Source organism: Mustela nivalis, assembly GCF_964662115.1.
Source record: "Mustela nivalis genome assembly, chromosome: 2".
Lineage (NCBI taxonomy): Eukaryota > Metazoa > Chordata > Mammalia > Carnivora > Mustelidae > Mustela > Mustela nivalis.
The window spans coordinates 124,810,220-124,837,375 of NC_139021.1; the positions used below are offsets into that span (position 1 = coordinate 124,810,220).

The window sequence follows — 27,156 nt, forward strand, 5'->3', positions numbered from 1 at the left end:
TCAATTTTCCCAGAAGAAAAGTATTTTAACACCTAGGGCCTTATGGTAACAGGAAATTAACTTTTAATTTGTATTTTTATTTATGTTGCAGAGAAGCATGGAAGTATGATGAACAAAACACTTTAAATCAAACATTATGGTTGAATAAAATTTTGTGGGGGAAGAGTAATTAAAATAAGAGTCCAGGGAGGAAAAGGAAGTAAAATTTGTCTTTGAAGAACTTGTTTGTGTATTCTTTGAATGGTTGTTGGTGTTTATCAAATTGGTATGGGATCTAAACTCTCTTGGAGTGATATAAATTATTTTAAAGTGTTACCCTTTACAGTACTCTACTAACTATCTTTTAAGAAATATCCATTAAGCATATGACTAAAAAATTTAGGTGTTAACCCAACAGTCTGATAAGGGGTACATAAGGGGTCCAAAAACTGGGGCCAAGTTCATGACAACCATTGATTTGCTCTGCCTGAAAGGCAGTTTGGTCTCTGACTCCTTCCTTCGCTAAAGAGCAGAGCACCTCGTTTCACAGCCTGTCTTAATCCCCAAGGGCAGTTTCTGGGAACATCACCCCCCCTCCCTGTCCAGATTGCTGATGAACTGACATATCTGCCAGGAAGGAAGAGGCTGAGATACAGAGGAAGGGTAGCTTTTCCTAATTCTCGCAAAAACGCTTTAAAGCTGGGGTCTACTGAGAAGAAATCTCTGATGGGCAACAGGGGCTGAATTACAAAGTCCCTCAAAGAAATGTAAGACAAGCTTCTCCTTCCAGGCTCTCTGCCCAAACCCCTCACCCCTGAGCTTCCTTTTTTTCCCTTCTCTACATAGATTCCATTCCAGGCAGAGGCGAATAAGACATCTGAGGAAAATGGATTCACTTGGCACCACTGCTAAGAACCACAACTATAATAATGACTGCCATTTATTGGTGGTTACCATGTGTCAGGTGGAAAAATGAATGACCTTAATAGCTGACATCGGATTCACTGCAGGAAGGGAACTGCCTTTTGAGAATCTCTTCAACAACACTTTTAGGAACTGATTACAAAAGCCATCCAGAGGATGCACAGGACAGCAAGAAAATTTGGGGGAAAATGTTATAACAAATAAGAGTAGCCAACACCTATATAAATGCTAATTATATGCAAGACACTGCTCAACATATTTTACATGTAGGAATTCATGAAATCCAAGGCACCTGAACAGCTCAGTCAGTTAAGTGCCTCTTGATCTTGACCCAGATCATGATCTCAGAGTTGTGAGATCGAGACCCAGGGCTCTGCACTGAGCATGGAGCCTGCTTAAAATTCTCTCTTGTCCCTTTCCCGAGTCCCTCCATGCCCCACCCACCTCACGCATATGTGTGCATGCTCTCTAAAAAAAAAAAAAAAAATAATAATAAATAAATCATGGAATCCTCATAATCATCCTGTTATTATTCTCATTTCTAAAATGGGGAAACTGAGGAATGGAGATTAAGCAGCTTGTCTCAGTATTAGTTAGTAACAAAGTGTCCAACTGGCTCTAGAGTTTGTGCTCTTGTTTTTATACTGGATTTATGCTCTTAACCACTGTACTATGCTATATCAGGACTTTTTTGAATAAAACAATAGTAATTAAGCCAATAGGGTCCCATTTCATCATAGAAAAAGGAAATAGAATAAAGATCAGGAACAGACCCACATATAGAAAATTAACATATGATACTTAGGTATTTTGAATCAGTAGCAAAAATAAAAATAAATTTCCAGTTCACACCTAAATCAAATTATATTTCAGATGGATCAAATGTGTCAAATGTATAGAAATGTAAATATATCACAAAATGCAAGTTCTAGGAGAAAATATTGGAATATTGTATAATGTTGGCATTTCCTTCTAGGCATATGAAGCACAGTATCTATTTTTAAAAAGATTTGTACTTTTAGCTAAATATACAGTAAAAACTTCTATATGGAAAACAACACACTATAATCTAAGTGGAAAGAAAAACTATACTCTGAGAAAATATTGCAAATATATGATAAACAAAGAGACAGAAACCATAATATATAAAGAGCTTCTATAAACCAACAAGGGAAAGAAACCCAAACTACACATAAGGATGGAGAAAGAAAAAAAATTCAAATGCGAATTCACAAAAAAATAAATGCAAATAGCTAGTAAACCTGTAAATAGATGCACAATCATATCAAAAGCAAATTTTTAAAAAAGGGATATCATTTTTAAAGAAAAATATTAGCAAATATTAAAATGTCTGAAAATATGGCAGATGGAAAACTCTAAGATCCTGTTGGCATACTGGCAATACGGTAAATGGCAAGCTTTTCAGAGAGAATATTGGCAGCAGCTATTTCAATAGGAAGTGCATATTCCCTTTGTTCTAGTAATTACAGGGGATAATTATCAGGTTTCCAATGTTCAAGTGCATAGAACGAATCCACGTTTCCCTCCTGGGTCAAGTTTCTGCACCTCAGCCTGGTTTGCGAGGCCTTCCATGGTCTGGGTCCATCTACACAGTGCCACTCCCGCACACCAACCGGCCACCCCTAAGCCTGACAGATACCAAATAACACCACCTCCCCTATGCCTTTGCTTATGGGGCTCTATCTCCAAGGCCCCTCCCTTTTGGCTTCCACCTGTCCCCACCTGTTTGAAGGCCAAGCCTGAGCTCCATCTCCTTCATGGAATCAGGTCCTTAACACAGCCTTTGACACCCACTAAGGGCTCAATAAATGCAAGCTTTTGTTACTTTAATATTATAAATCCTTTGACATCTACTCTCTTAGATGACACCTTAACTCTTTGGGGTATATTTTCTTTACAGCGAGGTTGGAATTTTCTGGAAGACCAGAAATACTTTGGGCTTCCCATGTAAAGGCAGTATAGTTTACAGGGGTTTAGTAGAAGACGGACCTGGGTGTGACCTTGATTTGCCATTTTCTGCCCAGGTTTCAAATTATTCCACCTGTATGCACCAGCCAATAATACATCTTAAATTGATTGTTACTATAATGATTATGTTGGCTTACCATAATCTGCATCATATTTGCCCCACCCCATCAAGGCCACAATAGAATCAAACCTATGGAAAACAGTCAGGAAACTCTCCTTGTAAGTTGCTTAGTTAGAGGTCCAAATTGTCGTGTGTTCTATCAAATACTTTCTAAGTGACACTTTGTGCATGTGCATGTGTGTATGTGCATTCATTCATTCATTCATTCAATTATCTAAGAAGAACTCCTCTGAGTTTGCTTGTAAGCGAGCAAGTAATTATTCTTGGTTTAGAGCTAGCCAAGAATCAATCTTGACCTGGTTGCTAGGAAACACTGTCTTTGGAGCAGAAGTTAAGAATCAATTTCCCCATGCTTTAAAGAACTTATATTTAAGTAAATGACTTTCTCAGAAATATTGATTCATTCCAAAAGCATTTAAATAATAGAGAAAACAAGAGGATTTTTATGTGAAAGCTGCATCTTGACAGCAAAGTAGACATGTGCTTAAGAAAACGTATTTACACATATAATCCACATCTTAGTTCAGAGAGAAAATAGACTTTAATGTAGTAATAGGACTATTTATGCAATGAACTCTCATGGGCTGTTGCATAAATAATGATTCCTGAACTATATGAATGTTTTTATGTGAAAAGTGCCTTTGTGAACTTTCATAAAAATTTGGTTTTGTGATTATATCAAAGGCTGAATTCCTATTAACAAATGAAGCTTTGTGAAGACATGAAGACATTTTCTAATAGAAACATCGTAATTAGAAGCACATTTTCTCAATAGCCGTGTTTAGAAGATGCTTGCGCCTCCTCATGGCCTCGATGTCTTGCAAGGATTCTCTTGGTCAGCAACTGGCTTCACCAGCAATTCTCGGACCTCAGTGAGCCCTGCTCCAGGGAGGGCTGCCAGCCAGCCTGTGAAATATTTCTGCAAGAACTTTTGGCTGCCTTAACTGCCTAAAGCAAATGTTTGTTTGCTGCAGTACGTGAATCAAATGCTTTTGTGTGAAAACACTTGCTAGAGAAACAAATGTTTGTTTTGGTAATCGACATTTGGACTGTTGGAACATTACCACTTAAGATATTGGTTTGAGAAATATACATTTAATTTGGAAAGCACCAGTGAGGATCAAGCATGTGACACAAATCCAGGCTGTAAGGAAATGAGGTTGAAATTGGACCCCAATATTTCACTTCCCCTTGTCAGATCTGACTAAGAAAATGGCGCCTTGTTTGACATGTTGCTGTGTAATGTTACTGAGCAACAGCATAAAGGAAAAAAGTGATTTACTTCCTTCCAGAAGTGTATGACTTATAAATTATCAAAGATAGCAGCAAGAGTGTATTTATCTAGTATTAATATTTAAATGCCATCTTTCTATTGAATGTACCACATGCTCTATATTAATCTTTTAGATTAGACTTAGTACAAAGTGATGTTTCCTAAATGGAAGATTTCTCCTTACAGTTCACTTTTGATTATCCATGCTAACTGGCAGCAGGAAAGGTACAGATACTCCAAAACAGCAGGTGATACAGAAATAAGCTTTGGCTTCAGAGAGCATTAAATTTTTTAGTAGCAGAAAGAAACTAATTACATTTTAAGGGAGAGACATGTTCAGAGGCAGTTTAATGGCAAGAGGGTAGTTTTGACTTTAAATATATTTGGTCACAGAAAATCCATAAATAGAAAGTCAAATGATAGGATACGGAGCTCTCGTCTAAATACTAGAGTAAAAAAAATTTTAATTAAATATTTAATTTACTTCCCATACATTTTAAAGCGTATTTTTAGTTCTGACAAATGCCAGGATTATGTGTAAATGTATTTAATTTTTTTCCCACTATGTTTGAGTTTTTCTCTTTCGTTAAAGGAAACTACAGGACCCAGGTCCATCTGAAAATTTATGAGCTGAAACCTATAATCAAATCACTATGTACTTAATAATAAAATAAAATTATAGTCCACATTCTTTGCTGCTGGCCTTAGTCCTATTTGATCTTTAGCTGAAAATATATATATATTTTTTTAAATGAAAAAGGAAACTAGTATCAGTTCAGAATAGCCAAATAGAAGGATTATTCACTAGAACATTGAGAGACATGACTTTGTATCCTGAATCCAACCATTGCTGTTTCCATTTGTAAATTTCATTCTACCATTGAGAAAGATAAGTGATATAATTCATGTATATTTTAAGTACTTTGAGCTCCCCAGAACTTAATAATTCAAAGTATTACAGTAAATTCCCATTTATTCTGAATCCAAACTACCAGAAAGCTGAAATAATGAGAATTTTTTGTGTGCAATTTATAAAATGGTAATATCCCTGGAGCATTAAAAGATTCTAAATTCTTCTGAACAGTCATAGAATGATTAAATTTTGTTCAGCATAATTTTGTGGTAAGATGTTTGATAGAGTTCTAATTCTTTGAAGATAGTAATTAATCCATGTGTAGCCTATGGTAATTCCTCTTCTTAACTTCAATATAGAAATAGTATCATTGCATTTCCGGGAAACCTTGGCTTTTTATTTCTAGTCTACTCATGTTCAAAAATGTAGAGCACATCATAAACTTTACAAAGTTTGATAACAGATCACATATGTCCTACTTTATTAGCTATAAATGATTCATGTGATTTCAAGTTAAGAAACACCCACCCACTCAAGCTAGCCACAGGAAAAGATATTCTTTATTTACTCTGACATCGGCTCTTCTATAGAACCCATGCCTGTGCTCAGGCACAAATGAACCAAGGGCAGGAGGTTTGTGGGAAAACCCTGGGAATGTATATTTTCTCTCTTCCTCCCATCTCTATTCTCTTTATCTGTTTCATTCTCTTCTTGGTCTGCAAACCAGTACCTCCCTCCACTAGATGGAAAGTTGGGCCCAATATGGTAACAGACATGTATTACAGGATCAGGCGTTAGAAAGACAGCAGCACTTTTTAGGCCCCACTTGAACATAAGAGAATAAGATGGGTATCTACTCAGTACTCCACTTCCCAACCTTTCTCTCCCCCAGTACACTGATGGGGAGCAGGGGAGGGATCACAACCTTGGTAAATGATCAAATCCCATGGACAGAGGAAAGGGCAGTCATCAGAGAGGCAGGCTCAATGTGAGCTGGGAGATATCACTAACAATCTCATCTGAAGAATTTTAAGTATCGAGAAACTGTCACATTCATGGTGACAGATACAAGTTTTCTAAAATTCTAATTTTCCCTTGAAAGCTTAAATTTTAGCATTGGCAAAAGGTACTGTCAATTGCATGACTGTGGTGACAAGCTGACTTCATTCATTTTTGAGAAAATGTCTGCCAAATAACCAAGTCTAAATAACCATAATTTGTCTGTCAGTTATTCTTTTAAGTAAAAATGTTCCATTAAAAAAAGAGAGAGAGGCTAGTTGGGCTCACAACTCAAGCAACTACACTCCTGAAGACAACCATCATACTTTGATATACAGTGCTCTATACATACTTCTTATTTCGTCAGACAGAATATTTAAAAATACATGTAATCAAGGGCCAATATTTTTTTTTATAAAGATTTTGTTTACTTATTTGACAGACAGAGATCACAAGTAGGCAGAGGCAGGCAGAGAGAGAGGAGGAAGCAGGTTCCCTGCTGAGCAGAGAGCCCGATGCGGGGCTCGATCCCAGGACCCTGAGACCATGACCTGAGCGGAAGGCAGAGGCTTTAACCCACTGAGCCACCCAGGTGCCCCGAGGGCCAATATTTAATGCAAGGAATGATTTTTAACTGATCCATCAAGGGCATTACACAAAATTGTCTTCTTTTTCCCTCCATATGGCAGTTAAAATTCTAATGACTTCTAGCTGGTGTTCCTGCTAAGATGCCAGTTTTATCCATTATTTATTTATTTATTTTTTACCATCAATGTAAATGTCAATATAGTGAAGAAGGCAAATTATCTTTTTAGTGTTATTGTAAAAATCATTTCGCTTTCTCATCTTACTGAAAGGATCTCAGTGATACCCCCATTACCTCCATAGCCAGGGATCTGAGGATTACACTGAGATAATCAGTGCTATACACCAACCTGCTAAACATACTTTCATATCAGCTGAAATCATTGAGCAAGAGAAACTTAGTCTTCTGGTATAGTATTTTCCCGGCAATAAGAAAATGTACATTCATATTACATGGGACAACACCACATTTAAAAATAATAAATTATAACATTTTAGTAATCAATTTTGGGGAGAATTTGACTGATAAAACTGGTTGATCAAAACCACAGAAATGATGTGGGTTCAACATAACATCCAGAATAATATTTAAAACAATACATACCATGATTTCGGTTTGATGGATTACTTTCCAGGAACTGAGAAGTTCATGCATGGAGACATGTGATATGACAATTTCTCAAATCAAATAAAATTAAAACTTCAAAGACGTGTTGGAAGTCCTAGCCACAACAATCAGACAGGAAAAAGGAATAAAAGGCACCCAGATTGGTAAGGAAGAAGTCAAACTTTTGCTATTTGCAGATGACATGATACTATCTATATATACAAAACCCTAAAGATTTCATCAAAAAACTACTAGAACTGATAAATGAATTCAGTAAGGTCACATGGTACAAAATCAATATACAGAAATCCATTACATTTCCATACACTAATAATGAAGCAGCAGAAAGAGAAATTCAAAAACCTTCCCATTTATAATTGCACCCAAAACAATAAAATGCCTAGAAATGAATTTAATCAAGGAAATGAAATAGCTGTACTTTGAAAACTATAAAACATTGATGAAAGAAATTGAAGACGACACAAAGGGAAAAATATTCTACACTTATGGATTGGAAGAAAAAAAATATTGTTAAAATGTCCACACCACCCAAAACATTCTAAAGATTTTTTTAAAAGATTGTTATTTATTTATTTTAGAAAGAGAATACATGTGCACAAGTTGGTGGAGGGGCGAGCAGAGAGACAGAAAGAGGCAGAGAATCTAGCAGACTCCATGTGCACATGAAGTCTGATGCAGGCCTTGATCCCATGACCCTGATATTATGACATGAGCCAAAACCAAAAGTCAGACACTTAACTGACTCAGCTACCCAGGTGCCTTGTAATCTGTAGATTTAATGCAATCTCTATCACAATCCCAACAACATTTTCACAGAACTAGAATAATACTAAAATTTGTGTAGAATCACAGAAGACCCCACACAGCTAAAGAAAATTGAAATAGAAAAACAAAGCTAAAGGTATCACAATTCCTGATTTCAAGTTATACTACAAAGCTGTAGTAACCATAACAGTATGGTACTGGCACAAAAATAGATACATAGGTCAAATGACCAGAATAAAAAGCACAGAAATAAACCCCAGATTATATGGTCATTTGATCTTTGACAAAGCAGGAAAAAATACCCAATGGGAAAAAGTCTCTTCAACAAATGGTGTTGGGAAAACTGGACAGCTGCATGCAAAGAACCACTTTCTTACACCATATACAAAAATAAACTCAAAATGGATTAAGGATCTAAATGTAACACCTAAACAGAGCACATCAATAATTTCTCTAATGTCAGCCAGACATACATTTTTCTAGATCTGTTTCCTGAGGTAAGGGAAACAAAAGCAAAAATAAACTATTAGGATTTTATCAAAATAAAAAGCTTCTGCACAGAGAAGGAAAAAATCAGCAAAATGGAGAAGATATTTGCAAATGACATATCAGATAAAGGTTAGTACCCAAGATATATAAAGAACTTCTGTAACTCACTACCCAAAAAACAAACAAAACAAAACAAAACAAAATAATTCAGTTTAAAAATAGCCAGAAGACATGAACAGCTATTTATTCAAAGTAGACATCCAGATGGCCAACAGGCATAGGAAAAGATGCTCAACCTCACTCATCAGCAGGGAAATGCAAATCAAAACCACAATGAGCTATAACCTCACACCTGTCAGAATGGCTAAAATAAAAAAACACAAGAAACAAGTGTTGATGACGATATAGAGAAAATGAAACCTTATGTGCTGTTTGAAGGAGTGCAGAGTATGGAGTTTCCTCAAAAAATTAAAAATAAGACTACTGAACGGCCCAGCAATTACACTACTGCATATTTACCCAAAGAATACAAAAACACTAATTCAAAAGGATTTTATTGCAGCATTATTTCCAATAGCTAAATTATGGAAGCAGCCCAAGTGTCCACTGATAGATGAATGGATAAAGAAGATGTGGCATATATAAAATGGAATATTACTCAGCCATCAAAAAGAATGAACTCTTGCCATTTGCAACCACATGGATAGATCTAGACGGTATAATGCTAAGCAAAATAAGTTAGAGAAAGACAAATATATGATATGATTTCCCTCATATGTGGAATTTAAGAAACAAAAGGAATGAAAAAGGGGGAAAAAAGAGACAAACAGACTTTTAACTATAGAGAACAAACAGATAGTTACCAAAGGGAAGCTGGGGGGGATGATTACATAGGTAAAGGGGATTAAGGGTACACTTATCTTGATGAGCATTGAATAATATACAGAACTGTTGAATCAATATATTATATATCTGAAACAAATAAAACACTGTACATTAACTATACTGGAATTAAAATAAAATTAAAATAGAAATAAAAACAACTGTAGAAGTAATAAAAACACATTATAAAAATATAATTATAACAAACATTAAAAAAAATTCAAGGAACTCTTTGATGCTAAAGCAACCAAGAACAGGTTTGTGAGTTGAAATAATAACAATAAAAATGAAACAAATTAAATTTTCAAATGAAGCATTTACCATATATAGTACTGAATGAGATCACTAATTTGAATCACTAAGATTCAGAGATCCAGGACTAAGGAGAGTGGTTTAGTTTACTAGCTGTGTAACTGTAAGCAAATGTCTGTGAAATTCTTTGGACTGTTTTCAGTTTTGTTGTATTATATGAATAAATGTATTTAAAGTGTTGGACACTATGTAGCACATAGGAGATATCCAAAAATGTTATTTCTGTGAAAGTTTCAAGAGATAGGCATTATAGGGGCACCTGTGTGGCTCAGTCAGTTAAGTGTCTGGCTTCAGCTCAGGTCATGATCCCAGGATCCTGGGATTGAGCCCCTTGTCAGGTTCCCTACTTGGCAGGGTGCCTGCTTCTCCCTCTCCTCCCAGTTTCTGCTCTCTCATTATCTCTCTTTCTCTCTCAAATAAGTAAATTAAAAAAAAAAATTTTTTTAATGTTAAGCATTATATAGCAGAGAAATCCTATTGCTTACCTAAAAGGATGGTCTTTACTATTCATTCTAAAAAAAATCACTAAAACAAGAATTACAAAAGTAACGAGAGTTACAGCTCATAAATCAAAAAGCATAATAAAATGTAATAATAATTGTTATTATAATACTCAACTAATCTAAAATAGGACAAAAAAGAAGGAAGAGTGGAACAATGAACTGATAGAACAAATAGAAAACAAATAGCAAGATGACAGACTTAAACTTTATCATATGGGTGTAACCACATTAAACATAAATTACCTATAACAACCCAATTAAAAAGCAGAGATTGGAGCACCTGGGTGGTTCAGTGTGTTAAGCCTCTGCTTTCAGCTCAGGTCATGATCTCAGGGTCCTGGGATCGAGCCCCACATCGGGCTCTCTGCTCAGCAGGGAGCCTGCTTCCCTCTCTCTCTCTGCCTGCCTCTCTGCTTACTTGTGATCTCTGTCTGTCAAATAAATAAAATCTTAAAAAAAAAAAAAAAAGCAGAGATTGTCAGACTGGATTAAAAAGTAAGACCTTAACTATATAATGTCTACAAAAAGCACATTTTAAGTATAAAGAACAAATGGTGTTAAATGTACAAGAATGTAAAAGACTAAAAAGAGATGTGTTATGCTAACATTAATTACAAAAAAAGTCAGAGTGGCTATGTTAATATCAAATGAAGTACATTTCAGAACAAAAATAGTGACAGGGAGAAAGAAGTTCATTTCACAAAGCTAAAGGAATCAGTTGATCAGAAGGATATGAAAATACTAAACTTTTATGAATCTATTAACAGAATTTCAAAATATATGAGCAAAATGGACAAAACTATGAAGAGGAATAAATAAATCCACAACTACAGTTAGGGATTTCAAGATCTATCTCTCCCTAATTGACTAAAAAGGTAAATAAAAGGTAGAAGACTGGTATATAAAACACTTGAACAACACAATCAACCACTGGATTTAACTGACATGTATAGAACATTCCATTCAATGACAGAAGAATAGATGTTCTTTTCAAATGTACACATGTGAAACACTATTCAAGAACTACAACATTCTGGGCCACAAAGCAAATCTCAATACATTTAAAAGTATTCAAATTACACAATGTATGTTTCTTGACACAGTGTTATTAATTAGAAACGAATTCCAAAAGGTTATAGAAAATCTCCAAATGTTTAGGAAACTAAATCACACTTTTCTAAATCACTTATGATCAATCAAGACATAAAATAGGAGATTTAAAAGTATTTTGAACTGAATGAAATGAAAATGCATGTCAAAATTTGTAAGATGCTGCTAAAGCTAGGTCTGGAGGGAAATTCATGCAGTAACTGCCTATAAAGAAAATAAAGCAGTCTCAAATTAGTGAACTCAGTTCCCACCCTAAGAAACCAGAAAATCAAGGGCAAATGAAACTCTAAGTAAGCAGCAGGGAAATAATAGAGAATTAAGTGGAAATCAATTGTCTTAAAAATAAAAATCAATAAGGAAAATCAATAAGATAAAAGTTGGTTTTTCATGATCAATAAAATTAACAAAGCTCTGGCAAGGCTGATCAGGAAAAAATAAGATAAGAAAGCAATAATCAATATCAGAAATGAGAGAAGTGACATCAATAGAGTCTGCAGTTGTAAAAAGGTAATTAAAGAATATTACAAACAAAATTATGTTAATAAATTATAACAACATAGATTGCATGTATTAAATTTTTAGATGCTTTCTCAAGAAGAAATAGATAACCTGAGTAGCCTTGAATCTATTAAAAGAATTAAATTTTTCAAAGAAACTTTCAAAGGAAAGAAATCCAGGCCCAAATGGTTTTATTAGTGAATTTTATAAAACATGTAAGGAAGAAATAATGCAATTTCCTCCAGAAAGAGAAGACAATGTAATACTTCCTAACTCATTGTTTGAGGTCTCAAATTAATCTATAGATTAAATAGAATCTCAATCAAAATGCCGACAGGGATTTTGCAGAAACTAGCAAGCTGATTCTAAAATTCATTTGGAACTGCAAAGGATCTCAAAAGGTCAAAACAACTTGGAAAAAGAATAAAGCTGTAGGACTAACAATGATTTCAAGACTTATTACAAAGCTAGAGTGTGGCATCAGTGTAAAGACTGAATAGATCAATGGAACAAAATAGCATCCAAATCAAAATGAATTACAAATGCATGGGCTGATTCTCTACAAATGTGCAAAGGCAATTCAGTGGAGAGTTTCAATAAATGGTGCTTGAAAAACAGGATATGCATATAGAAATAATGAACTTTGACTGATATGTCACACCATATACAAAACAAACTATAATGGATCAGAGACCAAATGTGAAACCTAAAAACTATTAAGCGTTTAGAAGAAAATGTAGGAGAAAACCTCAATGTTCTTGGGTTAGGCAGACTTTGTACATATGACACCAAAAATCTGGTTCATAAAATTTTTTAGAAACCTGATAAATCAACAGCATCAACATTAAAATCACTGTTCAGAGAATGAAGAAACAAAACACAGTCTGGGAGATGACACTTGCCAACCAAAAAGGTGGGAAAGGGCTGTATCCAGAGTATATGAAGAACTTTCAAAACCTAATAAGAAGAAAACAAACAATTCAGTTTTTTAAAGGAGCAAAACACTTGAACAGATACATCAACAAAGAAGAAACATTGATGGTAAATGAACACATGAAAAGATACTCAACATATTTAACATTAGGAAGATGGAAATTGAAACCTCAGTAAGATACTACTACTTACTCATTGCAACGATTAAAATTGAAAAGATCAGCTGCTACGATATGCATACACTGGAATTGAACAATTAGGTAAATCGATGTGGAGGTGGGAACCAGGTTTCTCCCTATTTGAGTGGGAGGTTACAAATAATCAAGGGGAAGTGACTAGACTGATCTCTGAGGTAATTGTTCTGAGCTCGATATGCAAGTTTAAACTCCTGTTGAGCTTGCTATAAATATATGGTTACAGATAGAAATATCTATAGATATGGATACATTCATGTGTTCCCATTTCCTTGCCCTGTCAGCAGAGAGATCTAGAAGCAAGAATACTCAGTAACAATGAGTAAAAGAAACCCGAGTTCTTTGAAGAAACAGCTGATTCTAGGACTAGAGCAGGAAATACACAGATAGTCTGGAGAATTCTGTGGAACCAGAAAGTAAGAAAGCACTCATACAAAAACACAGTGGGGTATGTCATAGAAACACAGGGGCCAAGGAAAAGAACTCACATGGCTGAGGTAGAGTTTGTCAAGTCTTACCACTATGAAGTTACTCTCTCTCTTCCTCTCCATACTCTTCTCTCCAGAAGAAAGTCACTCTGTGTAGCCTCAACTTAAGGAGTGAAGGGTTATGCTCCATCTCCTGGAGAAGGGAGTATCTGCATAAATTGTGTGTGTGTGTGTGTGTGTGTGTACACATAAATGTATACATGTAAATATATTTTATATATAAATTGTATGTATACATATACATATATAAATATATATCTTTCTGTATAAATATATACACATATATATTATATCACATAAATGAAGATATATTGGAATTCTCTTGTTATTTATTCAATCATTTGTTCATAATGGTATAGATTCATGAATAGTTATTTTATACTTTGCATTATAATCTAATACTACTTGATTTTGTTGTTCATGTGGTCCAGCTTTGCTGTTGGGACACTTTTTCTGGTGCCACAAGGTGTTCCAGACTCATCTTGTGCTGTCCCTATCTAGCAATAGTGTTAGCCATTTCTACAAGGAACTTTGGTTTCTTTTAGTGTAAAGGGTATTTAGAACCAAGATCTGGGCACCAAGTATACTCACTGATACTGGTATGTTATGATATCCAGGCCTTCGCAGAGGATAGAACAATGATATAGATATACATTTGTAAGAAAAAGGGGTTAATCGTAATACTTCCAATTTCAATCCAGTGATGAAGGGTATATTCTACTCTTCCCCTTCTCACACTTGTAACCCAACAGTAGAAACCTGACTCCAATTATCCTCAGTATATGTATCATTTGCTCAAGCCTAGAATACATAGAAGATAGTTTCAAAATCGCTGGCCTGACACTGCAATGAAATACATGAATGTAGCTCTTAAAGATAATGAGTTTCCTGTGTGGAACAGAGGCAGTAGAGGGAGGGAGTTGAGTTCAAATTTATCATGTCCAAAATGCTGACTTTGGACCAGTCATGCCGCCTATTCAAGCCTCAATTTCCTCATGTATAAAATGGGAATAATGATGCTGCCTACCTCCCTGCATGGTTGTGAGGAGTAAATGGGCCGGAGCTATAACAATATTCAGTACATGGAAGCTAAATGTTTTAGACACATTCTGGGAACCCTCTTTAATATACTGTGTAGAGGGAAAGCAAGGAACAAAATAGGGGGAATCTTAAGGGCTTACTTGTGCCTACACATTATTTTCTAGACCAACTACCAAGGGAACTGTTAGCAGAGGGATAAAACTGAGACTTGCTACCTTCTTCCAGGCATTGTTGTAGGCAGTGGGGATACAGCGGTCAACAGAAACCAATAAAAATCCTTGTTGTCACAGAACTTAACATTCTAGTATGGAAATGCTTTGTGTATCTACTGCTGTTTAATAAATTGTCCCCAAACATGGTATCTTCAAATACAACTTTTTATTTCCTGAGTCAGGAATGCTGAGTGAGGAATTCAGGGCCCAGCCTGGCAGCTCTGTTTCATAAAGCCATGTTATTCACTTGACTCCATTCTTCTCATGGCTATGATAGGCCAGGAAGGTCGAAAAGACTTCATTTACATGTCTGGAGCCTTGACCTCACATCATTTGGCTAGCTTGCGCGTCCTTTGGGCTTGCTGGTCTGAGGGTAGTTGATCTTCTTACTTGTCCGTTGGCTTCCAAGAGGAAGCACTCCAGACATCAAAGGCAGAAGCACAGACCCGGGTGAGGGGAAGCAGACTCCATTTCTTGATGGGGGAGTGGCGATGTCACTTCAGAAAAGAGCATGTGGGATGGCAGCTAATGTTGTCATCTTTGGAAACAATCTACCTCTGAGAGCAATAACAAAGATCAATCAGCGAAAATGAATTGTAGAAGTGAACTAAAGCAGGGAAGGGCGTCGTAGGAGTTGCGATCAGAATTCATTGAGAAAGTTAGGCTTACATTAAGACTTGAAGGAAATAGAGAAAACTGGGGCAAGAACATTCCAGGCAGAGGAAACAAGAACAAAGGTCCGAGGAGGATATGCTTTGCATATTCAAGACAGCAAAAAAGCTGATTTGTCTGGAGCAGAAGGAGTGAGGGGTCCCAACAGTGGGAGGTGATAAAATCAGAGAGGAAAGATCATGTAGAGTCTTGTAGGTCATTGTAAGAAGTTTGGCTTTTACTCTGAATTAAATGGAGAGCCTTGGTGGTTTCTGAGTAGGGAAGAAATACACATTGTATGTGAAACTGTCTTTTCACGGGATCCCTCTGTCTACTGGACTGAGCACACCACAGCAAGCTAAAGAGAAGTAGGCAGACCAGTCAAAAGACGATTGTAATAATTCAGAAAAGAGATGATGGTGGCTTGAATGAGGATGGAAACAATGGAGAGGTGATAAGTGGTTGGATCCCTGGACGACAAGATTTACGGATGAATTGGACATAGAGTAGGGAGGAACCAGGGAAGTCAAGGATGATCTCAAGGTTCGTGACCCTTGCAGTTAGGGGCATGGAGTTGGTATTCTCCAGATGAACTGAGAAGATTGGGACCGGGAGAGAAGAGTAGAAGGTCATGTTAAATTTGGAATGATTATTGAACCTCCAAGTGTAGTTATTTAATAAGAAGTGGAAGATGTAATTGATACATGTGCACAGTTTTAGATACATAGGAAATTTTTGGAAACATACATTAAAAACAGTTAATAGCGGTTACTTCTGGGTAATGAGAATCTTCAAAAATGGCACTGGGATATAAAAGGACAGACTAATATATGTTTCTACTGTTTTTAAATTTAATACCCTTCTGTACCATGTATTACACAGATGTATGTAGGTGTTACTGTGTCCTGTATTACTCTGATAACTAGAAAATTACATATAATTTGTGTGGTTGGTAAAATGAATCAAGTCCTCACAAATAAATCTTTATCAGAAAAGCCCACATTGGGCCAGGGTCGTGACAATGTCCTTTCAAGCTCTGACACTGATTTTTATGACTGGGAATTAACTGTTAATTCTTACCTTCACTTCCTCCTCAGAGCTCTGTGAAATTTGGAGTGTGTAAACAGCCTCTCTCATTCACTTGCCTCATCTTGAAAACAGCACCAAGAGCTCTCAGCATTTACCTACCTCACAGGAAATTTGAGGTTGGATGAGATAAGGTGTTTAAATACTTTGAGTTACCACAAAGACAGGTGCTCGTGTAGGCAGGTTATCATGAGTCCTGGAATAGTAAGACATCATAAAAAGAAGCTGTTTCTGTCTTTTGATCACGCAGGCATTTTGATACTCTTGAACTATTACTCTTCATTTTGTCTGCCGTAGAATGAGTGTTTCTCCCCAAACAGTATTCATTTTAGCATTTTTGTTCATGCCTTCTGTCAAACAAGATTTCCACAGCCTTTGATTTTTATCAAGATTTACTTGACTTTATTCTTCAAAGCATTTAATTCAAAGTTCACTCTATCAGTGGGTGGATTAGTTGAGTAACTGAAACATCGGTGTTGAATGCCATAAGAGTTTGTTAAATTATTTCTCTTCACAGGAGATGTACTTACCAAAGTCATGTACTAATGAACAATGAAGTGATTGTCTAAATAGTAGACATCATTAGAAGAAGTTACTGGTACACGGTGAATGGAAAATAATAAACAGTGACAGCTCTGACAAATGTTCATTCAGTGCCTCTTAAGTATTCTTCTAAGGCCATTGTCATGTGTCAGGTACTGTATTAGGTGCTATGAATACAAGAAGAAAACACATGTCTTTTCCCTCATGAAGCTTATATTCTGTCAGAGAAATGCCACACTGTGTTTTAAGTTTGGTATCGCCGTTTTAATGAAGTATTTGAGATTTTAGGCAAAGAGGAATTCGGAGGGTGCCAGCTGTATCCGCTTCTGCAAATTATGTAGTTGATGACTATTATTTTGAAAAAAAGCACCCTTAGTCCCACAAAGGCAAGGAGAAACCCAGAAAATCACCACCAAGCAGAATCACAAAGTACCGTCAGTGGAAAAAGTTGCAAGTCTCAGGAAAGATGAGCTCTCTTTATATGAAAGACCTTTCTTAGAACTAGAAATTACAAGAAATCCAGGCTGAATGTTCTAAAAACAACGTAAGATTTTAAAAAACAAAAACAAAAACAAAAAAAAAACAAAACAAAATAAAAAAAAAAACAAAATAAAACCAAAAAAACACCCAAACAAAACTTATGTCAAACACAGGCCAGAGATTCACAGATATTATGGTCTCCTTGGACTGGCTCCTGCCTCTGGAAGGTGGTTGAAGTAGATTGCCTTTGAGATTCCTTCGCAGCCTGAAGGAACCTAAATAAGTACAATTGTGGAGTGATATTTTCTCTAGAGAAAGATTTCTCAACAACCAAATACACCCAAGATGCGAAGATTCTATTTATATTTTATAATTATTTAACAGTGATTTCAAACCAGAGATGGAGCTAGAGAAAACAGACGTTGCTAATTACTGAAGAGAGTTAAATAAAAGTGTAGATTTTACCAGATATTCTCTTGCCTTAAGTTCATTAGAAATCCGACTATTCGTGGGCCACATGTCTGTCAGATTTAATTGGTAAACCACTCACTGGCCAACGGTCAGTCCAGGGTCCCCCGCCACCACCAGCATCTTCAGTACTCCAGAAATCTTGCTAACATTGTTCCCCTTGCTTTTGCCAACCTGTTCTAATTAATTTTCCACCCACATTTCTGATTTCAGTGCCAACTTCAGATGACTCTTGCTTCATCTCATAATTGAGCTTGCCATTCCTCGCTTCTATAATTATTCTTAAAAAAGACCTCCATAGTAAAAATAAAAACTCACATTTTTGATTGGCAGCTTCTCCAAGTTGACTGGCACTTAGGTGCTCATCCGAAGCTAAGGAGCGTTTGATTGCAACAGTTCCTCTGGCTCTGATTCAAAAAGTGCTCCTGGCAAAGCCATTGTCTTGCTTTCAAATGGTGGTGGGACAGCAATGAGTGGGTCCGCCGGACATCAGAATTCACATTAACACTGTTGCGTATGACCGCTGGCTCCTCACCTTGCAGCCACTCCACGGTGGGTTGTCTCCCGTGCAGTGTATTAGCTGTTTCTTGTGCTTTGAACAACTTCGGACGTTGGGACGATAAGAATAGTCTTAGTAGCTAACATTTATCGGACACGGACTACTTCCCAGGAACTTTGCAGATAGCTTTATGTGTGGTTGCTCACTGATACCTTGCAAAGACCTGAAGAAGGTCCTGTCATTACCCTTTTACAGGGTAATGATAAGCCTGTGGCTTAGTGGACTTACGCTGACTGGCCCAAGGCTGGTGGGGGAAGGCGGCACCCTTCCCTCAGCCCTCCACTGGGTGCCTTCAGCACTGCGATGGCCTGGCTGGAGACTGTGTGGTGGAACTCCCTGCGGGAGGGAGGTGGGCCGTCACACCTTCCCTTGCTCTTTTCCGAGCCTGCCTCCCCTTCTAGGGTTGCTCATTCTTGCTTCTTCTTGACATGTACGTGTGTATCTTATCCTTGTTTTGTCTCACCTCAGGAAATCATCTATAATTCAGCTGAAGTTTCTACCTCATGCATATAGATATTGTGAAGTTCCAAAAATTGTTTTCCTCTCTGATTCTCAGTAAAGTTTTGCTTTAGAACAATGAGAATAATGAGGTAAGCGAGCGATTTACTAGAAACAGGATTGATGAACATTCTCTTGATCTGAGGGGGACAAACGTGGGGACTTTGTGGCCACAGAGGAACAGAGCAGTGATCCTGTTGGTATCCTTCTGTCTCTTTACTGGAATGCGAGTCGGCACAACAAGGAATGTGTCTATCAGCCCACGAGGAAAGGACATGTGTCGTTTATTTTTTAATTTTTAATTTTTTTAATTTTTTATTTTTTATAAACATATATTTTTATCCCCAGGGGTACAGGTCTGTGAATCACCAGGTTTACACACTTCACAGCACTCACCAAAGTACATACCCTCCCCAATGTCCATAATCCCACCCCCTTCTCCCAAACCCCCTCCCCCCAGCAACCCTCAGTTTGTTTTGTGAGATTAAGAATCACTTATGGTTTGTCTCCCTCCCAATCCCATCTTGTTTCATTTATTCTTCTCCTACCCACTTAAGCCCCCATGTATGTGTCGTTTAATGAGATATGTTCTCTCCTTAATTTCTGGTTCCAGGAATCCATTCAGGGCTTGTTTAAACCCTTGGGAGAACACGGAAGATTTGGGCGCCCCCTTCCCTCCACCTTATAGAATTAAAAAACAGGAGTACAATACAACCCATTAAGTTTAAATCTTCTGTGTCTGCTGGAATTAATACAGTTTCTTTTTTTCTTATTGAAGACTCTGGCCTAGCGTGCACTCGCATGCGTGTGTGTGTGTGTGTGTGCTGTTGGATTGAGATTGTTTTGTAAACTGAGTAATCCAGTACTGAGCATTCCAAATGTAAGTTTCCAGAAGGCCCCCACAAATTGCGGGAAAAGAGGAGTTAGGCTAAAGCTCATCGGTTTATAAATTGAATGTCTAGCAGCACCTCACTAAGACTCAGGGAATGCATTAGACTAATGGTTTCCAAATTGCTGTGGGAAACCCCAAGGTCCTAGGTAGGACCTAGGTAGGAAGCAGGGTGGGGAGGCAATGTGCTCCTACTCCCTTTCCACTCCACTGTAGTTGCACCGTGACCTCTTTTATTATTAAAAGGCCCACATAAGATTTTGCTTTGAAATGGGGTCCTGCTGCTGAAACAAAAGCAGAGTATTGTATACGTATTGTTTTAATGCTGGTTACTGATCAGAAAAGTACTTTTTTTTTTTTTTCCGGCACTGGAACTAAACCTCATGTATCAGTCCAACTAATCTATAATCCCCAAGAAACAGAGACTAGCCTTCATCTTCATCTTCCCCTGCCCAGCAGCTGGCAGAGCCCTACATATGATGGGGACTAGCAAAGTGTTGGCTGAAAGCATGTCGTGTTTTCCCAATTACATTAATAATACGAATTATCCACTACTTCTAATGAAGTTCACTGCAGAAAATAAAACAACAGTATTTTCGCTGGTGTTGATCAGGCTTGTGGTACATTTAGTCCAACACTTTCAGGGCTCTCCACTCTAAGCATTTTATTTTAGTAATTGATTTGGGTTGAGATCAATCTAAAATGGAATCATATCTCTGCATTTTTATTGAGTTTCATTTCTTGGGATGCTTTGCAGCACGAAATAGCAAAGGTGTGGAAGTATCCTGGGCACACTATTCTAATTTCCTGAAGAAACTTTGAATGACTCATTTGGGGATGATGTCAGTGTTGCTCTCAGAGATGACTATTTAAAATGCACTTTTGGTATCACAAATTATGAAGGGAAAAAAAAAAAAAAGTACAGCTGAATTTCCCACAGAGGAGAGCAGGAATCATGAACTCCATTCAAAGGGCTTGGTGTGGACGCATGACGTTTGCCCTGGGCCGGTGACTGTTTCCACCCTGCAATCTGTTCATGGCTCTGGGTCACTCTTCACAACCTTCAGGCTCCCCTTTCCTCTTGCCTACTGAAAAGAGAATTTGATAAACTCAGTCATGCTCAGATGTTGCAGGTGGAAGCAATTTAATGTGTCATCTTATCCTAGCAAAGAGTCTAGTAAGGTAAGAAAAATCTAGTCAATGTGGTCACATTAGTGGCCTGGATACATGGAGAAGTTATTTCTCTCCTTAATTTTTTTTTTTTTTTAAATCAAGCCAGGGGAGACTTGATCCCCCCAGCACTTTTGTATTGATAAAGCTTGACTCAAAACTAGCCCCTGCCATCCATGGACTTCCCAAGTAGTCGGTGACATATACAGGCTTTTGTTTTTCCTCTGCTAGAGACATGGCAAGCATGCTCCCCCAATACCAACCATCGCCACTCCGGCCCTCGCTGGTCTAACAGAGAGTGGGTCACAGGTGATCAGGATACGCTAGGCCCACACGGCAGAGTTCTTCAGAAACTAAATGGAAGGTAAACACTTCAGCCTGACCTTCAAGGCAGTTCATCTGTCTTCACTCTCTCATCCACTTTATTTCTCTAACCCCCAGCTATGTGCAATTACACCATTTTAGGCCCTCGGCATACCCTATATTTTCAAGTTTTTTAAGGCCACCTATTGCTTTGGAAACAAATACCCCTCCCCCCAAAGTTACTGGTTAAAGCAATAAGCATTTATTATCTTACTGTAAGTTTTTGTGGGTCAAGAATTTCGGAAGCACTTAACTGGATGGTTCTGGCTTGGAATTTCTCAGGCTGCTCATGCCTGGGATCTGCTCCCGAGGTGGCTCACTCAGAAGGTGGTGCTTGTTGCTGGGAAGAGGGTGCAGTTCGTCTTCAGTGGGGTTTCTTCTAGGACTGTTTTGAGGGTAGCTGCTGGCTTCCCTCAAAGTAAAAGATCTGAGAGAAAGCTTGGAGGTTAAGTGTCCTTCTAATGAGCGAACGACACGAGCTGCCGCACAGCATCTCCTCCACCAGGCTGTTAGCTAGGAGTGAATCACTAAGTCTGCATTCAAGGGGAGGGGAATGAGGTTCCACCTTTGAAGAGAAGTGTCAGAGAATTTGTAGATGTATTTTAAACCACCATAATGCTCCTGCCCTACCGTTTGCTCTGTTCTTTCTGCTCAGAATGCCCTTTCCTATATAGGCATGGCCCCAAACGACATGACTTCATAGTTAACAGCATCCCTGGTCTTTTCCCAACAGATCTGAGCAGCACGCTAAACCCCAAGGCATGGCGATCCAAATGGTCTCCAGATACTGCCAAATATTCCACAGTGAACACAAATCACCCCTGACTTAGAACCACAGTTCTAGATGTTAAAAGTTCTGTGAGAAGGGTTTGGAAGCTAGTCTGGCAAAACTTACACTTAATCTTTTTTTGCTATTTCACATTTATTAAAGTCTGGGAGTACATTGAGGAAGTTGAGCACCCACTTTGGATGATGAATGATGATGTTCAAATGGTGTCTCACTCACCATGAGACTTTAGGCAAGTTACTTAATTGTCCCGTGCCTTCAATCACTCATTCATAAAATGGTGATTGTTATGATACTACCCTGAGGGGATAAAACGAGAGAGATCAACTTGGAGTTACTCTAGCTGAATTAGGAGAGGGAGAACCAGAGGCTCACTCTCTTGGCATCACTCTCTCTGTTTGCTACCTCAAAAGCTATCAATTCAGGAGCCTAGGACTCTCTAGATTAGTTCGAGACAAATACCAACAGCCATTCCAGTGGTTTTACTAACAGGAATGTCGAACAGATGAGTAAATAGCTTGCCCAGGCAACATGGCTATTTAATGGTAAAACGACGACTAGAATCCAATTCCGCCAACTCTTAAACTGAATACTCTTTCTACGAACTCTGCCTACTGTATTGCTGACGTAGACAATTCCTACTTCAGTTTGCCTTATTTTCTTGAACTGGCATTCAAGGTCCTGCACGTGGTCCAATATAGCCTACCTTTCCCCTATTGTCAATTATACTTTAGCCAGGCCAATCTTCACCATGTTCTATGGGTTCCTACCCCCAAAATAGGCTCAATGCCTAACTTAATCCATTCTTTTCCACAACTGTCATGACCACATTCCCCCTTAAACTCCTCCAGGAACCTTCTGGATAAACTTGCTTCTATTTTATTTCTCCTTGATTTGAAAAATCTTCCTATTACAACTTGTTCTCACATTGTCCCAAGATACTCATAGTATATAATTTTGCGTTGCTTAACTCACTTGAGTAGTAAAAATATACAAGGCATTTTGTACTTGTTGAAAAATTGTTTTGCAAAAGTTCTCATACCTCTTAAAATTAGATATTTGTGATATACTGAATACTCTTTTATATCACCTCTTGTTTATGTATTATCTTTTCAATTAATTTCTCAGGTACACTGGTGGTAGATAGGGATTTCTTTAAATGTCTGTGTACAGATACATTACTTTAAGATATGCAGAATGCAAATTCAAGCAGTAATTCACCTTGCTATTCTCTAATATGGTTGATCCTACAAATACATGAACTTTTCAAGAATAAGTATTCTTTATAATTTTCCAAACTGCAATGGTGCCTAACATAGGATTCATACACAATAAGTATTTGGATACATTTTTAGATATTTCTTAAAGTCTGATATTTTCACATTAAGTAAAAAAAAAAAGGGGAGCTGGGTTAAATTTTTTTTTTAAATTTTATTTATTTGAGAGAGAGAGAGAGAGAGAGAGAGAGATCACAAGTAGGCAGAGAGGAAGGCAGAGAGAGAGGGGGAAGCAGGCTTCCTGTTGAGCAGAGAGCCCAATACGGGGCTTGATTCCAGGACCCTGAGACCATGATCTGAGCCGAAGGCAGAGACTTAACCCACTGAGCCATCCAGGCACCCCTAAAATTCTTTTAAGAATATATATATATATATATATATATATGCATGTGTGTATGTTAGCTAGATCTTCTCATGCCTTTCTTTATACATTTGTTACAATGTTATATATCACACTATAGAAATAAGGTAAAAATTTAAATACCAGGCCCTGGGCTTTATGTTTGTTTCCTGCTTTATCTTATTAAATAATCATGGCTATCCTATGAGGTAAATACTATTTTTACCTTAAAGATAGAAAAACCTTAAGACCCCAAACTTTAGATGTTAAAAAAAAAAAAAGTCCCAAATCACACAACCAGTCACACAGAGTTAGAAGTTAATCCAGGTCTAATTCCAGAATCCACAGTCCTAACTACCAATGCAATGTGACCCCAGGCAAGTCTTCTATGTTTACTTCGTGGGCTACTGAGTTAATTCATATGCTTAGCACAATGCCCTACACATACTTACCCAAGCCTCTTCCTCTACCAGCATTTCACTGTGACAGGATTGAAAAGCTAGTAAGACATGCTCCCAGTCCTGAAAAACCTAATTTGTGATAGGCAGAATTCTAAAATGGCACCCCAAGATGTCCTGCCCTTTGAATATATCATGCCCCTGATTACATTATATGCAAGAGATTTTTTTCCTGATGTAATTAAGGTTACTAATCAGTGGATCTTGAATTAACGATGGGCCATATCTACTCACATAACTCCTTAAAAAGTAGTTTTCCCCAGCTGGTGGTGGATGGAAAAGTCAGATAAATCTGTGAACTCCCCCATGAGGAGGATTTAATCCACCAGATTAATGAGTTGTTGCTATCTTTCAAGAGGAAGCCATGTGTAAAAACCAGAGTACGACCTGCAGCTGCTGAGAGTGATCCCTGGTCCATCTACAAGCACCAGGAACTGAATTCTGCCAACAATAGAATAACAGATAAGTCTAGAAGTGGATTTTCCCCAGAGGCTCCGGATTAGAGAGCCAAGGCTGGCAGACACCTTTATGTTGGTCTTGTGGGATCCAAAGCAGAGAACCCACTGGAATCCATGCAGAATGCCAATCGAAATTAATGTGAGATAATGAATGGACGTTGTTTAAATTTGGTAAGTTTATGGTAATATATTATGCAGGAGACAAATTCACAAAACTAATAGGTAAGGAAACACAAAACTGTGAACAAGGGCTTGGGCTATAGAGATATAAATAAAGTACAAAGAAAGGAGTGTAATTACCCTGGTGGAGAGGTTGAAGAGGGCATGAAATCTTGAGGAATTTAAAGGTGCTACCATTTTGAAGAATGAACAAAATTTGCTGGCTGTGGGCTGAGGGAGGCAGGGAAGAGAGGGAGGAGAGATATTCTAGACTAAAAGGATAGCATGAGAAAATAATGAGCAAGCAGAAACTTGTTGAGGCAAGGTCCAAACGCTGAGAATAGCAAGAGGAATGCGCCCAGCAGGGTGTGGCAGGTTGGAAGGGGGCTGTGATGCTTTCCCAGCTGTGGAGAGGTTTGGACTTCTGTTCTGCCAACATTGGCAGCACTTACTAGAGTCTTTTAAGATTAATTGAAAATCTGAAGACTTGATGGAGTATATGTTATATAATTTTATATTTTATGTATATTAACACGTTTTAATAGTTGAGGTAAGTGGATAGATAACTCTTCTTAACACGTTTTGTCCTCTTTAATATAAAATGAAAATTGCCACAACTAAAGATGTTTACTAAGATGGCTAAATTCAACAAAAATGTATCTACTCACAAAGACAGAAAGAAAATGTTTTTTTGAGTAGACAAACAAAAATATAGCACTCAGAAAAGTACCCACTGTCATCAAAACCATCTATTTAAAAAAACATTTTTCTGAGTATAGTTGACGCACAATGTTAATTAGTTTCAGGTGTACAGTGATTCGACACATCTCTAGGTTATGCTGTGCTCACCACAAGGGTAGCCACCATCTGTCCTCATACAACACCATGACAATACCATTGACTGTAATCCCTGTGCTGTGCCTTTTATTCCCGTGCCTTATTCATTCCATAACTGGAAGCCTGTATCTCCCACCCCTCTTCCCCCATTTTGTCCATCCCCTCCCCACTGGGAACCATCAGTTTGTCTTCTGTATTTATAGGTCTGATTCTGCTTGTGGTTTGAAACATTCTATTTCAATATCTTGGAACATGTTTATGACATGACATAATTATGTATACACAAGATCTTTTCAATCTCTTTCTCCTTCAGTAATAGATAAAGAGATTACCATATCTCTGAAAGCAAACTGCTGTGACATAAAACACAATTTTCAGTAAGATTTGGAATGATTTTGCGTGGTTTTCTAATTATCAAACATGTCAGGAATGGTATTTTTCCTATATTCAGATAAACAAAAATATTTATGTAATAAATCTCAGAGAAAGGAAAGCTTTTTTTAAAAAAAAAGTTAAATATTTCTGGTCATGTTTCAGATTCAGAAGTAAAACGTTAAAATAATATAATTGAGCCAGGATTGTTCATTTCTCTCCCCCTCCCCTGAAGAGCTCCATGGGAATAAATTAAGCACTGAGGGAGGTACATTAGAATAAGGAGTCTCCTTGTGACTAACAGCAACTGAGTATCCTAGGTTCCTAATTTATTATCAGAATGACTTAAGCTCTGAGCAAATTCTTCATCAATAACATAAGACTAACGTTATACAGTGAATTTTTAAAAGAGTATACTGTAAGAAAGATTATATGTAAACATTCTAATGATTATTATTTATAGCCAGGTTATCAAATATTAGTCTTATAATAACTAACACCAGCTTTGGGTATGTCTTTCTGATTGAGCTGATTTCACAGCAGTTTACGTCTATCAGTCTAGCACAGAAGGGGGTACCTAAAGAAAAAGGCAGCAAATGTCTTTATGAACCAATTCCTTTAATGTATAGAAATTTTAATCACATGACATTGGCTTCCTTACAAATCTTTGGTACTTTAAAAAAAATACATACCCATAATAGGATATATATATATTTTTTTAGAGAGAGTTCCAGCAGAGTCAGGGGGAGGGGCAAAGGGAGAGGGAGAAACCCAAGCAGACACCCTGCCCAGCATGGATCCTGACACAGGGCTCTACCTCAGGACCTTTGCAATCATGACCTGAGCCAAAATCAGCAGTTGTATACTTAACCACCTGAGCCACCCAAGCGTCCCATGAATATGTTTTAATCTAGATGATGCTTGACCTACATTTAATTAAAAAATAAAAATCAGAGGGGCGCCTGGGTGGCTCAGTGGGTTAA

General features: G+C 37.5%; 1 protein-coding gene across 7 annotated transcripts in view; it reads right to left on the reverse strand.

The window, feature by feature from the left end:
• Positions 1 to 20,650: 20,650 nt before the first annotated feature.
• RTKN2 (rhotekin 2) overlaps positions 20,651 to 27,156 on the reverse strand; it is an 81,406-nt gene continuing 74,900 nt past the window's right edge. For 2 of the 7 annotated variants that reach the window (XM_082717835.1, XM_082717833.1), the window contains one exon: positions 26,771 to 27,135. Coding sequence is in view for 5 of the 7 variants with exons in the window: in XM_082717838.1 (XP_082573964.1) it covers positions 22,543 to 22,572 (30 nt within the window). In the remaining 2 variants the exon portion in view is untranslated. Of the gene's footprint in view, positions 21,041 to 21,370; positions 22,573 to 26,770; positions 27,136 to 27,156 lie in introns of those variants that run through there. The other 5 variants (XM_082717838.1, XM_082717837.1, XM_082717840.1 and 2 more) reach the window with 5 other exon arrangements.